The sequence below is a fragment of the Gymnoscopelus microlampas genome, assembly GCF_963454915.1.
Source record: "Gymnoscopelus microlampas genome assembly, chromosome: 4".
Lineage (NCBI taxonomy): Eukaryota > Metazoa > Chordata > Actinopteri > Myctophiformes > Myctophidae > Gymnoscopelus > Gymnoscopelus microlampas.
The window spans coordinates 19,554,083-19,570,484 of NC_139941.1; the positions used below are offsets into that span (position 1 = coordinate 19,554,083).

The 16,402-nt window shown below is 39.1% G+C and overlaps 2 protein-coding genes across 2 annotated transcripts in view; both read right to left on the reverse strand.

The window, feature by feature from the left end:
- Positions 1–530: 530 nt before the first annotated feature.
- On the reverse strand, positions 531–1,967 carry LOC311044001 (signal recognition particle subunit SRP54-like; the record flags this gene model as incomplete). The annotated part of the gene is made up of 1 exon (XM_084055424.1): positions 531–1,967. The coding sequence occupies one exon, from the start codon at positions 1,965–1,967 to the stop codon at positions 531–533; it is 1,437 nt and encodes a 478-aa protein (XP_083911550.1).
- Positions 1,968–11,334: 9,367 nt separating this feature from the next.
- The window catches only part of slc4a4a (solute carrier family 4 member 4a), a 69,022-nt gene continuing 63,954 nt past the window's right edge, over positions 11,335–16,402 (reverse strand). The window contains exons 25-27 of the mRNA XM_084054221.1: positions 15,257–15,350; positions 13,864–13,943; positions 11,335–11,879 (exon numbers count right to left, since the gene is read on the reverse strand). Of these exons, the coding sequence (XP_083910347.1) occupies positions 13,900–13,943; positions 15,257–15,350 (138 nt within the window). The 3' untranslated portion in view covers positions 11,335–11,879; positions 13,864–13,899. The remainder of the gene's footprint in view (positions 11,880–13,863; positions 13,944–15,256; positions 15,351–16,402) is intronic.

Below are 16,402 nucleotides of genomic sequence, written 5' to 3' on the forward strand. Positions count from 1 at the left end.
ATATATACTGTTTGTATGTATTCTATTATATTTATTTTGTACTTATTTTGCAAAACGTAAAAGGCCTTCTTTAGCCATGTACAGTATGTTTTATTTAATCTAATAAAGCTGTTCCCTTTCTATGTCTGATACATGAATTTACGGGGAGAACTTTCGAGACCACGTAAGTAGTAGGAACAAATGAGCGGTGGCTCGCAGGTGTATTTATGCTCTTTCTACTGTGGTGATTGTGACAGGGATTGGCTGGCTGATAAGAGAAGGCAGGTGTGGGTGATAAGGTGATGGTGAGCGGGAAGTTGCCGTGTTAAGCAGAGGGAGGTCTCTACTCCTGAACCTACGTTGTATACAAGTACATTTAAAGTGTTCATCATCTCATCTCTCCTGTTTAAGATTATATATTTCTTCAAAACAGGGTCTGGGGTTTGTTTTTACTTAAGAAGAGATATTCACAAAAAGATAAACGACTGAGATGAAATCAAATCCTTTTCATTATTTCTTCACACATATATCATGTCTGCTATGTTGTGCGGTCACATCATGCCATTTGCGTTCCCTCTCATCATAGACTGGAGACCACCCATGCCACCCATTTGATGCAGGAATTGTGGGTTCATCATCTTGGCCATTTGGTTGGCCATCAGGTTCTTATTCTTAGACATGTCTCTGCCTTTAAAGAGCCGTGCGAAGCCTCCCATACTTTTGCTCATCTGGGAGAACGTAGTCAGTAACTCCTGAACGTCACTGGTCGCAACCCCTGCCCCTCGAGCAACCCTCTGGATCCTGTTGGGCTGTTTATTGAAGAGCTTAGAACCATCCTTGTCATCCAACTCTTTGTCATTCATACTGCCCATGATGATAATATATTTCTTCAATTGCTGCTGTTCATTTCCTTTGCTCAAGTCACTACTGCCAGAACCTGGAATCATTTGCATAAGCGGTCCCATCTCCATCAGGTTCTGAAACTGTTCGTACATGTCCCGCATGGTGAACTGACCATGGATCAGATTGTTCATGAGTTCTTTGTTGTCGTCCATTTTCAATTCTTTACATTTGTCAAACAATCCTTCGATGTCTCCCATTCCCAGAAGTTTGTTGATGAAGGGCTGTGATTTAAAAGGCTCAAAATCATCTATGTGTTCCCCTGTTCCAATAAAGATGATTGGACTCTTAGTGGCAGCAACAGCACTGAGGGCCCCTCCTCCTTTAGCGTGTCCGTCCAGTTTAGTAACGATGACTGAGGCCACGTCTACTTTATCTTTAAAAGCTTTAGCCTGAGATTCACAGGCCTGGCCAATAGATGCGTCCATCACATACACTATGTTGTCTGGTTGCACAGCGTTGGAAACTTGCAGCATCTCTTCAAACAGAGATTCTTCTTGTTTGTGTCGTCCACTCGTGTCAACAATGATGATCTCAAAGTTCTCTGATTTAAACCTCTCTACTCCCTCTGCTGCAATAATGACCGGCTCCATCTCTGTGTAACTTCCATAGAAAGGAATTCTGGCTTTTGTAGCATTCTGTTTCAACTGATCAAAGGCACCAGCTCTGTAGGTGTCAGCACAGATCAAACAGGTCTTCCAGCCTTTTCTTTGGTAGAAGTATGCCATCTTAGAGCAGGTCGTAGTCTTTCCACTGCCCTGCAGACCAACAAACATGATGACGTTGTTCTTCCCTTTGGTTGGATTCCAAGCATTCACGCCTGGATCGACCAGCTTAACCAATTCTTTGAACACAGCGCAGTGGATCATCTTTTTCTTGTTCAGACCAGAAGCTATATCTTCCAGGACAATGGCAGACTTGACATTCTCTTGTAGCTGTTTGACAAGTTTAATGTTGACATCAGCCTCTAACAAGGCTACGCAAACCTTCTTCAACATGGAGTTTAACACATCCTCATTGATAACAGTGGCATTACTTAGAGACCTCAGTGCCGAGGTGATCTTCCTCCCCAGGTCGGCTAGAACCATGGTGACGTATTAATGTCTCTCTAATCAGATCAGAACTTAACCAGAGATACAGTATCTAATCCGTGCAACTCAAAGGATAGTTCAGGTAGGTAAATGGCAGCAGAATATGTGGTATGGGTCTGGATCCTGGTTCGTGTTAGGAGGATATTGTTGGAATCCTGCAAGGGAGGAACTCTGATGGCCGTTGGAATGGTGGTCTCTGTGATGTTGTTCCTAGACTCTCTGAGAATGTGAGTCTTTATATGCGGGATGCCCTTGTCATCCCAATGATGTCACGATGTGTCAGCTATAGCTCCATATATGGGCATGGGCTTTGTTACGCCCCGGCCTAGGGGAACCTTTAGGGCGCAACATAACAAGTGAGACCCCCCTCTTTCCAGCTCCAAAGGACCACCAGCAACAAGAGTTTGCAGCCTTTTTATGGGTTTTTATTAGAAGCCAGTTACTTCGGGGTGGTCATTACATCAAAACATAAACAAACGAACTTAACATAAGAACCTAAAGAACCTGTAGAAAGTAAGAACCTGGAGAACATTAGAACCTGGAGAACATTAGAACCTGAAGAACATAAGAACCTGAAGAACATAATAACTACCCACCCCTACGAAACCCAAGGCTGTTAAAATGCACACAATAACTCCTAACAAACATGTCTACACTGTAGGTTGGCTGGCAGTCTTGCTGGAACTGGAGAGAGGAGAGCCCCCAGGAGCTGTGGAAAGCAGGCCTTTTAAACTTCCCTCTGCCAAGGCTGGAACCAATCAGCTCCCTGCAAAATTACTCACTCACACAATCAGCTAGACACACCTGCAGCCCATCACTCACAGACACACACCAACCACACAGAGGGCATAGACAAACCTATACGAAGATTAAAACATATAGTCATTACATACATTATGACCTCAGGGTCATAACAGGCTTATACATGATAGTTCTCCAGGCAGTGCAAATATGGAGTGCATGATGATGGGCAAGTATTCTGACAATCAACAATGGTAACCCTAACAACCTGGACTCACTTAAGCATATTGAGTTACCATAGCGACCTAGCATCAACAAACCTGGATGCAGTGAACACTGAATTTGAAAACGTTGTGAACCGTTCTGACATGGGTATGGTGGCTGCTCTCAACTATAACTAGAAAAAGTGCTCCTCGGAGCACAACTCTCCGCTGTTGGGAATGTTGGGAATGTTCTATCTGTATAAGTGTCCTATCCGTCCTGTCTGTATAAGTGTCCTATCCCTCCTGTCTGTATAAGTGTCCTATCCGTCCTGTCTATGTAAGTGTCCTATCCGTCCTGTCTGTGTAAGTGTCCTATCCGTCCTGTCTGTGTAAGTGTCCTATCCAATTGTTACAGTATCCACCATTTCTCAACCATTTCGTGATTGTTCCTGTCTTACCTCACTCTTACCAGACTTGTGTTGGGAATGTTGGGAATGTTCTAATTCTTATGTTCTAACTGTCCTATCCATCCTGTCTGTATAAGTGTCCGATCCGTCCTGTCTGTATAAGTGTCCTATCCGTCTGTATAAGTGTCCTATCCGTCTTGTCTGTATAAGTGTCCTATCCGTCCAGTCTATGTAAGTGTCCTATCCCTCCTGTCTGTGTAAGTGTCCTATCCCTCCTGTCTGTATAAGTGTCCTATCCGTCCTGTCTGTATACTGTAAGTGTCCTATCCGTCCTGTCTGTATACTGTAAGTGTCCTATCCGTCCTGTCTGTGTAAGTGTCATATCCCTCCTGTCTATGTAAGTGTCCTATCCGTCCTGTCTGTGTAAGTGTTCTATCCGTCCTGTCTGTATAAGTGTCCTATCCGTCCTGTCTGTATAAGTGTCCTATCCGTCCTGTCTGTATAAGTGTCCTATCCGTCCTGTCTGTGTACTGTAAGTGTCCTATCCGTCTGTGTAAGTGTCATATCCCTCCTGTCTATATAAGTGTCCTATCTGTCCTATCTGCCAATTATGTATCAGCCATGCAGCCATTTCGTGATGGTTCCTGTCTTACCTCACTTTGACAGTGGCAAAGACACTGTCAAAGTGACGCCATGTATTTATACAGTATTTCACCGTATTGTCACGTGTCACGTGAGGCTTGACCAATCGGTGTGTCATATTTAGAAAGTGAAAACAATACTCTCCTGCGGAGAGTAATAATAATAATAATAATAATAAACCTTACAATAAATGCAAGGGATCGCTGTACGTGGACGTATCTACGTCTGTAATCCGTGTATCTCGAGAACCGTTCCACCGACCGACTTCAAATTTGCCACGCAAATTACCCTAGAGGGTTCAGTCACCATGATTCAGCCATAACCAAATGGGAGTTCCCAATGCAGCTACGTGCAAATATGGAGTGTGTTGTCTAACCTCAATGTGTCGTCATGGCATCAGCAAACAAATCAGTCAGCTCCATACAGTATATGGGCACAAAAGGGGGCATGCCCATATATGGGCTTATACTGATGACTTCATGTATCTCCATATATGGGTATAAAAGGGACTCTCCATACATGGGCATAAAAGGGACAAGGACAGCATGCCCATATATAGGCATATACTGATGATATCAGGCATCTCCATAAATGGGCATAAAAGTGACAAGGACTGATAGATACCGAGATCTCCATATGTGGGCATATCAGTCGGATCGGCAGTGTGACGTAGGTGTCACACTCAGTTTGCACTTATTTCAAATTAAGGTGTAAAGTGTTATTTATACACTATTATTCATAAGTTGACGATCAAAATGTGGTAGGAATATTTGATTTGCATTTGGTGTCATGATTATATGTAAAGTTCATATGCCACACTGATGTGGGAATCTAGGTGAATGGTGCACCTACTGCACCTGACTTAGTCACATGACCAGGAAGTATAAAAGCCTAGCTCCTCCCAGTAGAGAGCCATTTGTCTCTGCTGTAGGCTGCATGGTTCATGCAGGGAGACCAAAACATTTTTTTTTTGGTAGGCCAAAAAATGAACCTTGTAGATCTGCTACTTTGTGCGACCCTTTTTGTTTGTGGCAGCTAATGCTAATGTTAGCTTATTGTTTGAGCACATGTTACTGCTGGCTTTTGTTTGTTTGGTTGCCTATTTTCTGTTGAACACATGGAGGCTTCCCATGCTCTTTAGCACTTTAATTTAGCCAACATCATTGTGTTTTATTATCTTATTTTAATGCATTTATTATTTCAGTTTTACAAATGAAGTGACCTCCTGTGGTGTCTGTTCTGTCTGCCCTACCTGGAGACACGGATGAAGCAGTATACATTTTATGCATTGCCTCTTTGTGGATTTTAATGTATTTTAGTTTGTAACATCACTGTCTTTTATACAGCAGCTCTGGTGTTGAGGTTGCCCCCCTCGCCTTGGCCTTGCATTGTGTGCACAGTTACTGCAACACAAAGTAGGTTTTAAGCTGTTTTGTTCTTTTAATGATTTGAATATAGTGTTTTATTTAGTGTGATACTAGGGCTGGCAACTAATGCGTTTTGTTTGTCTCCTTAAAGGGACCCCACCGGCCACTGTTTTCCACTGCTAATTTACTCTTTTTGTTTTGTTTATTTGAGCCATCTAGCCAAGGTACACTGTAGGCATAGGTTTTAACATTTATCCATATTGGCATATTTTAACTGTTTCTCGCCTCTGTTCTGTTACAGTTTAATTCGTGTAACCCTGTTCAAGGCCGGGTCCGCCCTGCTGCACACGGTTTTCCTCTCAGCTTGGGACTGCACTGGGGACCCCTTTGGGTTTTATTGGTGTGTATTTCTTTTCCCCTAGTTATTTTGGTATTCACTGTGTGCACGGGCCGACCCGCCCTTCCTTAGACTGCGAGAGGTAACTGTTAGATTGCTATTGTAATACTAAATACCTTGCCTTAAGGACCTTAATTGTCGTGCTAGTTTGTAATAGACAACAGTGATGTGTTTTGTAATTTCATGGTAATAAAGTTATATTTTTCTACAAACTGCCTCTAGTAAAGTAATTGTTCCTGTTTAAGGAAAGTTGAATAGTGTAAGGTTTAGGGGTTCCTCCTGCCCCCTCCACAAGCGGGAGGTGGCGTAGTCAGGCATATTACAGTATTACTACTCAGTTACTACACTGACTATCAATAAAATAAAAACATGCCACATCATGTCATAAAGGTTGCAGACCCCTTCCATATACTCCATATATGGGCACAAAAGGAACACAGCCAGATACAGAAATCTCCAAATACGTGTATAAATAAAACTGCATAACTGGGTGGGGCATGCATTTTCAACTTCATCGTTCCAGATTAGGCTGGTCTAGTAATAATAATAATAATTATAAAATGCGAATGAGACATTTTAAACCATTGTTTTTTAACAGGACCAGACGCTTTTCAATGTCTGGTCCGGGGCCCACCAAGGGTCTAAATTGACCCTTACAGGTCTGTACCTGACAGTGTACAAATGCAACACTTTTTCATCTTTGGGACCCAAATCTACACTATAACATTGTCAGTGTTAATTTAACTCAGTGTACAAAATTGTTACGAGTTCATTCGGTTCCCAGACCCGACGGTTGAGAACCAGTGTTTTAAACAGAACTGCCTTGAATCTTGCATCATCATCATCAGTGCTATATATCCGAACGCACCTTTAGCGACCACCTGTTTTACCCTATCAATTGGCTGTTAACCCTAGCAACCACCTATAAGAGCTTATAGCCACTTGTTTACCCTAGCAACCACCTGTTTTACCCTAGCAACCGCATATTAGACCATAGCAACCACTGTTTTACCCTAGCAGTTTGGAGCCTGCACGCTTCCAATTCAACAGTATCAGTCTGCGAGCCAGTAGAGTCACAAATGTTACCATGTTATATTGAACGCTAGTCAGTTTGACATTAGGCCCTCTGACTCCCAGTAGCCTACTGCTGTCAGTGGATCTGGGTCAAAACGTTTTTTAACAATGTCTGACAGTGATTTAAATATATTTATCCAATATGACGTCAATGCGTCGCGAAGTAGATCGGCCATTTTCAAATGTCCAAAACCTGAGTACTTCCAACACTGAGGTTTTGCTCTTTTTAAAGCACAAGGGCACTTTGGTAAAGATTTGGGTTGTGTAGTTGCAGTACCTTGTCATGGTGTAACTTGTCCAATATTTCGCTAAGTGTGATTGTCCCCCCAATAGAGATTCAGTGCTAGCTTAGCGACCATTGCTATCCGCTATATGGCCTGTCCCGCTCCCATCACATATCGTAGGAGTCAATGTGAAATAGCCCGGGCCTTACTCGGACAGCGTTCGACCATTCGGTCCCAAACTTGCCGTGTGACCCAGTATCTCATCATTTTTAGAGGTATTAAAAAGATCTTAAGTCATTAAATTGTGACTTTGGAAATGTGCGATAAGCTTTATACACTTGTATGTTGGTTTGTTTACTGTTGATGTGAGAAAACACATTGAGCTAATCAGCTAACCACCCACAGGTTGAGAACCACTGTTCTAGATAACGTCCATCCATGTCTTTTTTATTCTCCCATCTGAATCTGACTCTGTTCTTGCCTCAGTCACAAATCCTTTCCCATGATTTCATGAACTTCCAGGGACACTGTATACAATTTAGGACGCCATGTGTTTGATAATTCTGTTTATTTTCAATATACATTTCATTTGAAAAATATAAATTCTAAAATAAACCATTTCACCTGTTCTATAAATTCACAAAAAAAAGTTAATTAAAAATGTATCATTATTTCATATAATATTAACCTTTAGTTTCTCATATTTTATGTTATATAATTTTGTCCAACATGCTTATACAATTCACTTGGAACTTGCAACTTCCAGAAAAATGTCCCAGACATAAGTCACACTTCTTATTTCCACACTTTGCTGTTTGTGGCTAAAACATCGATGTTCATAAGAGTATAAATTACGTATTTTGTGCTAATGTTTTGATATCTGACCCCCCCCCCCCCCCCCCACACAAAAAAAAAGGAATGTCTTGCATTTGGGTGTTCCAACATGCAACTATGTACATGATTTACAGCTGACAGAAGGTGTCTCATGGGCCAAATTGTTACAGCAGTCATTTTGCTCTCACTTCATACTAGGGGTGCAACATTTAATCAAACTAATGATTTAACCGATTATTTAAAAAAAATATATAACCGATAATTTATTATTTATTATATACATAAATCATTGAAATAGCCGGACAACCTTTGTACAACACTGTTAAGTGTGTCAATACGCTTAAGTGGTTAATCGATTAGTTTATTAATTTATATACAAAAGCGCTACTCGATTATTCGATTAATCAAAAGAGAAATCAATAGAATAATGGCTAAGATAATTATCGATAGTTGCAGCCCTATTTGAATTAAGAGCAAATTGTCCGCTTTGTGTATGTGGTCAGAAGATCATACAAAGAGACAAAGAGTGGTCTTAGTGGTGCTGAGCAAAGTGTTGGAACACTTCCAATTTATCTCTCTAGTCAATTCAAATGTGTTTGGCCACACACCCTCAAAGAACAAGGCATGTTACACAAACATCTATCAACAAATCAATCTTTTATATCATCGCTGTCTGGCGGAAACCTTGATATGTCCAAAAGGAAATGGAAAAATGTATATGTAGTTTGGTTAAATATTTATAAAAGTCACAGACTGTGTATTTGTGTATTTTCTTTGTGAATATATGTATGTCTACAGTCACTATTGGTACATGTTTATATGTACATTATATATCTGTGTGCATGTATGTTTATGTTTAAGGGCCGTTCACACTGAGCACTATAACTAAAGATAACTATAACTATATTGTTCACCATTATATATATTTTTATAGTTGGTGTGAACTCTGCCATCCACTTGACTTAGAACGATTTTTAAAACTATTTTTTTATACTTATAGTGCTCGGTGTGAATTGCCCTTTGAGTCATGCTCAAGCGAGTGGCAGCTTAGCAGCTAACAGGTATACGTACAAACACATCGGTTTCTTTTTCAAGTTGCAATTAATGTAACCTTTTTGGCTTGTATCTGTATTTCTTTCTCTTGCAAAATGATATTAGTTATCAAGTTATCACAAAGAAAAAAGAAAACTGACAGATCTAACCACTTTCAACTTGGCATCCCTATTTTTGGTTATTATAGGTGAAAATGTTCCAAATTGTTCTGCTCTTAGTTTTTCTAGAAGAAATAACTTATTCCCTCTCCTTTTGTGGGACAAAGTATAAAATACACGACCGAGTATAAAATACGGCATTCATTTATGAAACAAAAACGAGATGAAAAATATGGAGATTCAAGGTTTCTGCCTGACAGTGGCCATATCTAAGTGTGAAAGTTCATTAGTGTGGCTTTTAAGAGGAAGGTAGGTGTGTTGTCGCGACACCAAACGCAAGCCAAAGCACGGGAGCCATTTCCTCAATTTGTAATCAAATACAGACCATTCCAATTCACTTCCAACCACAACTGTACATCTTGAGGTGGAATGAATGTGATGCTGATAGGCAGCAACACGGACAGCCAGGGGTCAAACTATTGTGTGTGGTTGTGGATATAGGCCACAGTGGGACATGCAAGTTAACAGTGTACACAGTACAATCTCAGTGTTCATTTAATCTGAGAGTGCAAAAATGGAACCAAAAGGACCCGTAGGCGTCCATTTGGTCACTCTCTGAGTTACAAATGGATAAATTAACACTTATAATATGGATTTTACTGTGGAGTAAAAACATAAGCAAATCTGGAGGAGCACATTATGACAAAAAAAAAAAAAAAAAAAAAGAACAGAACAGGTGATCCAAATTGTCACATTCAGCAATTCCCAACAGCATTCCATATCATAACTGTGACACAACAAGGATTAAGGATTGCTGACTTGCCTGAAATAGTGACACTGTCCCATTCAAAGAAACTGACATGGATTTGATATTGTTCCTAAATCTTTTGTCAGAGATCTTCACATGAAATTCTGTCTAGATAATTCTCTTATAAGCCACTTAGGTAAATCATTTTGTGCAGCACAAGCAATGTACATGATACATATGCATTCCTAGCAGGGTTCAATTCGTAAAAAAAAAAAGAAAAGAAAAATAATATAAATACATAAGAAACAGAGGGAGGGGGGGCTCTTTCTATTTTCACTCTTTTGCATTATTGTTTTGGACACATTTTGACAAGGTTTCCCAAAATAGGGACACCAGGGTTAATGTGGTTAACCTTAACTCTTTAATTAATTGTTAAATTGTGATATTATCAAACATGAATATCTAACATATCAGACAGACTACATTAACCAAATGGAAATGCATGTATTCAGTCTGACTAGAAGCCAGGATAAAACATATCCCCACCGGCCATAAAAACTGACCAGAGGGGGGTACATCAAAGGCATGGACCCCCATCCATCCAGCAAATCAAACCCTGATTCCTAGTATTGTGAATTTTGGCTGAGGACCATGGGATGGTTATGTAATAGGACTGTATTCTACTCATCGAACAAACGCACAACAAGAAGAAAGAATAGAGAACCAAAATGTGCACAACAAAAACAAACAAAAAACATTGCAATGTATGATTTTAGTTTAACAAGTAATAAAAGCTTTAAAAACTGAAAGAAAGATTCACACACACAAAACAAAACATTTACAGAAAGAATATACATTGTTTCAATTAAAACTGCATCAAACAAATGAACAAAAAGATAATGATCTCCCAACCAGACAACATGCCATGTTAATTAACTGTTAATTAACTAGTGACATTATAGATACACTATTTTGTACATTTCTATCTCTTTAGTAATACAACAAATGTCCTGAAATAAAAGTACTTGAAAAGTTAAGGACAGGCAGAATAGTAGCGATATCAAAAACCCCATGCTGCATCAAAAATCAACATGTAGCATTTCTGTATTTTTCATAATAAGCCTTTAATCTAGAACAAGAGGTAGAGCTACAAAAATTATTACTTTCCTGCTACAGGAAAATGTAATTACAATAATAAAATTTTATATAAAAATTCAAACAGAGTATATATATATATATATATATGTATATGTATATGTATATGTATATATATATATATATATATATATATATATATATATATATATATATATATACATATACATATACATATGTATATGTATATGTATATGTATATATGTATATGTATGTATATATATATATATATATATATATATATATATATATATATATATATATATATATATATATATATATAGATAGATAGATAGATATATACATATACATATATATATAGATATAGATATACATATATATATATATATATATATATATATATATATATTTATATATATATATATATATATATATATATATATATTACTAGGGAGGGCAATCCATGGGAGAGCCGGGTCCGAAATCCCGGGCGTTACACATGCATGGTCAGAGATGGCTGCAGCATTTTCTATCCATCCGTGATATGTGAGAGACATTGCATAGAACAGCAGTAAGGAATTACACCTATCCCAGTGTTTAAGTAAGCGAGACACCATAGAGTACAGTCGTGAGAGAAGGGGGGGGGGGGAAACGTTGTGAGGAAGAGGGGGAAAAGCACTCCGTTCTCTTCATTGTTATCATAACTTCATACCTGTCCTTCCACTCACTACCCCCCTGTATTTTACTGTTTGTTGCCACTCGTTCAGAACAATGTCTTTGTGATCATGGAACAAATATTTTAAAGAAATAAGAAATACTTCTTGTATGTGGTTCACAATCTGCCAGGCAGGGAGGAGGCAGTGGGGGGGGGTTGGGGTCAGGGGGCTTCACTACAGGGATGTCTCGGACCCTCTGCCCTTCCAGAGGAATCTGTTGTCATCATTACTGTCAGGGTCCATGTCTATTCTAATCTGAGGCACAGATTTCAATGGACTCAGCTCAGGGCTAGGAGACAAAAGGAGAAACATTGTTAGCACATGTTGCAATCAAACACAGATATTAGAGTTGGCTTTAAACGGTGACCATTCATGATCATTACACTAGTGATTCTCAAACTTTTCAATTTCAAGGACCCCCAGGTTGATATGCATTTATAGTCCCAATTGAGTCCCCTCCTTGAGTCTTAATCTGTCTCTGCTCAGTTTGCGTGCCCGACTGTCGGCTCTGTGAACTGTGGGGTCGGTTGGGGGGGGGGGGGATCCTTGGGTCTTAATCCGTCTCTGCTCAAACTAATCTAATCTCATGAAATATACTTGAAACACACTAGACTAATCCACTAGATGACTGCATTGGTCACATCTGCTTTGAGCTATAATCTAAATGCTGGTGGGTTGTCTGTGTCTCTCCCCACCAGCTTCTTCAATATTGTGAATGAACAACTTAAGCCTTATCCCTCCCCTCCCTTTTTTATGGATTTCTTTATTTTATTATATATTATTAGTATTATTATTATATACATGCATGCATACATACATACATTGTAGGAAACGCTGAAGAAAGGGACCTTAAAAACTGGGTCCATCAACCAAAAACGGGTCCCAGCCTCTTGTTTGGGAAACACTGACCAAGCACATCAAAAAGAGGTGTTTGTCCACCCCAGGTGTACAGTATACTGCATGTCACTCTGTACACACGTTTGTCCACCAGAGGGTGCTGAAAACGCCAAGCAGGTTGGTACCTTGCATGGTTCTACAACACTGTGGTCAGAAGATTAGAACTGTGGTTCTCAAAATGTGGTCCGGGGACCCCCAGGGGTCCTTGAGGGTGTTCCAGGCGATCCCCAGCAAAATGATAATAAACAGTTTAATTTCACTATTATTATTTAGAGAATGTATAGGATCTGTCATCTGTTTAACCCCCGTAAGCCCTATTCAAATATATAAATATATATATATATATATATATATATATATATATATATATATATATATATATATATATATATAATTATTTTTTTAAAGCTCACAACAAGCTACAATTTCACAACATGTCACGATGCGATGTGTTGTGAGCTTGCAGATCATCTATTTCTGATGTTTGGAAAATGTGAAAATGATTATCTTTTATCTCCCCACCTACAGTAGACAGTTACTAGAAGACCAATCTCTGCAACAGTTAAAGTAATTGATTTAATCAATTATAAAAAAAAGAATCAATAATTCAATGTAATAATATAATCGATTCATAATTGGTCCCTATTTTGTCAAAAAAAATATAAAAAATAAACTTTCAAAAATGGTTGAAATAGCTGATCTACAAGCTCACAATGCATCGCGATGCAATGCTTTGTGAGTTAGAAGATTGCCTATTTTCACAATTATTAGACAAAGCATAACATGGGCACGAAGTGGTTAATTCATTCAATGTTTTTTAAACACAATTATTTGATTAATCAACAACGTTTTGATAGAATAATCACTAGGAAAAGAATCGATAGTTGCAGCCCTAAACTATACTGTATAAATGCAAGAGCAAGACCATGGATGATGAGTACAAGATGTTTTATGTCTAGTTCCTTTTGTCTGAATGCAAAAAACAATACTTCTGTTTCTACACTGCCAGGAGATCAACTTGTGAGATTATAGGATAAGTACAATCTAAATATATCCTGACAATCACTTTGACACGCAATGTGAAGTCCATAGTGAATATAATATCAGGATTTAAACTGAGGTCTTAATCTTAGCTAAGTATATTCTTTTAAGATAAACAAGCTTCGTGCCACGCTGCGAGCTTGTACATCTGCTATTTTTGTACATTTTTGAAAAATCTTGAAAGTGTTTAAAAAAAAAATACATCATTTTTAATTGCGAAAAAGCTTTAAAACGACTGATTTCGAAGGCATTTGTAGAATCGGTCTTAGGTCTTAATGGGTTAAAAACATGCTTGACCAACACAATATAAGGAATGGCCTGTCCCCAGGTCTCACCTGGACAAGCAGTTATCCTGGTAGTAGCGGAGCTGCTCAGCACGATGTGTGTCTGTCGAGGAAGGACAGGGGCTTCTCTCCTGTGGACAGAATGACAAACATTAGTTCCATGCAACTAACAAGTATGCTAACGTGTTGTAATGTTGTGTGCATCAGTGGTTCTCAAAGTGGGGTCCGGGGACCCCCAGCCAGGGGTCCTTCTGGGGGGGTTTCCAGGGGGTCCCCAGCAACATTTGTTAATGCAGCATCACAATCATTTAATCATTTCAACCACTTTATCCATATGTTATACTGCACTGTACTCTACACTTCTCTTTTCTATCATAGCTGTCATTCTGTGCCTATAGCAGCATGTTTACTTATATTTACCATAATGTCAGCAATTCAGTGCTACTGCTAAATTAGCTGCTATTTAAAATCTTCAAATGAAGCAACTACTGTGTATACAGTATATAGCCTACAGTATGTGTATATTACTTCTACTTTATATTTTTGAGTGGTGCCAACCACTCCTATATCTGACTTTGTCTGTGTGTCCGGGTGTATGTATGTATGTCCAATAAACATTGATGACAACATCAATACGGGGCTCATCAAAGGCACCACTCTCTTCACACAGGGTGTGATTTTTTACATTGCATCCTGAAACAAACGTTTTTGAAGATATTTAGCCAGAGAAATAGGTATTATTAATGCACAAAATACAGTATGATGATACACAGCAAATTGCTGTGTTAATTCAACTCTCAGAGTTAAATTAAAACTCAGGATGTTGTGTATATCTAAGATATCCAGTAACAAGAAGAGTCAGCATCTCCCTTGTAAAAAAAGAATATGGGAAAATATCAAAAGGCTATCAACAACACAACACTCACTGTAGGTCAGTGAAAAAAGAAAGAATGTTAGTGACACATATCAAAAGATTTCAAAAGGGGACAGAGAAATCATGAATGAAACAAATCAACAATATTAATTCAAATGCAGAGTCAGGGACACATTGTAGGCCTGATAGAAAAGGAAGGAGAGAGAGAAGAGAGAGAGGAGAGAGAGAGGAGAGAGAGAGAGAGAGAGAGAGAGAGAGAGAGAGAGAGAGAGAGAGAGAGAGAGAGAGAGAGAGAGAGAGAGAGAGAGAGAGAGAGAGAGAGAGAGAGAGAGAGAGAGAGAGAGAGAGAGAGAGAGAGAGAGAGAGAGAGAGAGAGAGAGAGAGAGAGAGAGAGAAATAAATCCTGTTAGTATCATGCAGTTAAAGGCAAGCGGTGAAAGGAAGGAGTCACAGGCCATCGAGGTGAAACAGAGAGCCACCACAAGCCCAGCGAGAACAGGAAGGGAGGAAGAGGAGGAGCTTGAAGGTGGCTCCTCCATTGGCTGAGGCCGGCGGTGCGCGTCTACTCACTGTCGGAGGCCTTATCACCTAAGAAGGGCTCTTGTTCCATCATGTCCATGGGGATTTTAATGCTGGGCACTTTCTCATTGTAAGGGTAGTCGGACTGTTGGGGAAGAGAACAGAGATGTACTGTACACATGCTGAACCTGGGTGTAGCCAGTGGCACATTCCAAGGTGCCTTCATTTATACACTTTTTTTACACTGCCCTCGTAGTTCTCTGACAGGGTCTGTACTGTAAATATTAGGGGTTCGCTATTTTTGCACACCACCATTAAATAACAGCATATGAAGCAGTGGTTAATCAGGCTAATCCATTTGATCAATTATACAATAAATCGTTTAGAATGTCTTCATGTCAATTTGTTGATATATAAGAAATAAAAAAATATATACCGTATAAAAAATACAGCTTCTACATTTTTCGTTTTTGCCGGTTAGAGGTCTTAATGTCTGTTTCAATATATTTTGGGATATTTGCCCAGCCCTAGGTGCAATGCAAGCTCTATACAGAAAGATCCCAGCAGAACTGTATTACTGTGAGGCAACCGTGCTAACGAATGAGACACTGTGCCACCCAAATGCACACTCAAAATCTGCAGAATGGATGCAAACAACCTGTAACGAGTAGGGTTTCTGCATTCTGTAGGTGCTTATTGACCATATTCACACATATACTCCCTCTGGTCATTCATTTTTATCGACAGTAGGGATATGTCTAATCTTATTCTGTTCAGACTGAATACATACATTTATTTTGGGAAATGTAGACTGTAGTCTGATATGTTTAATATGTATGTTTGATAATGTAATGTAATGTATTATATAATAATATCATATCATATAATATTGGGCATATTTGTCAAAATTGGTACAAGAAAAGAAGATCTGCTATTTTCACTATTTGTAAACTCCCAGATACCTCACTGATCAGAAGTCCCCTTCAGGACATCTGATGTCCTCAACCAGACATCTGACCAGTCTGTTTTGGTCAGAGTTGGCATCATTAGAACACATCTTCCATTGAACAGCTCCTGACTTAAGCTTGGCATCTGACTGGGTCAGGGTATCAGGGTATTATCACTTCTTTGTATCACTGAATATCACTGATATTTCCAACACAATCAGAGTATTATCGCCCCTCAATAAGAACATTA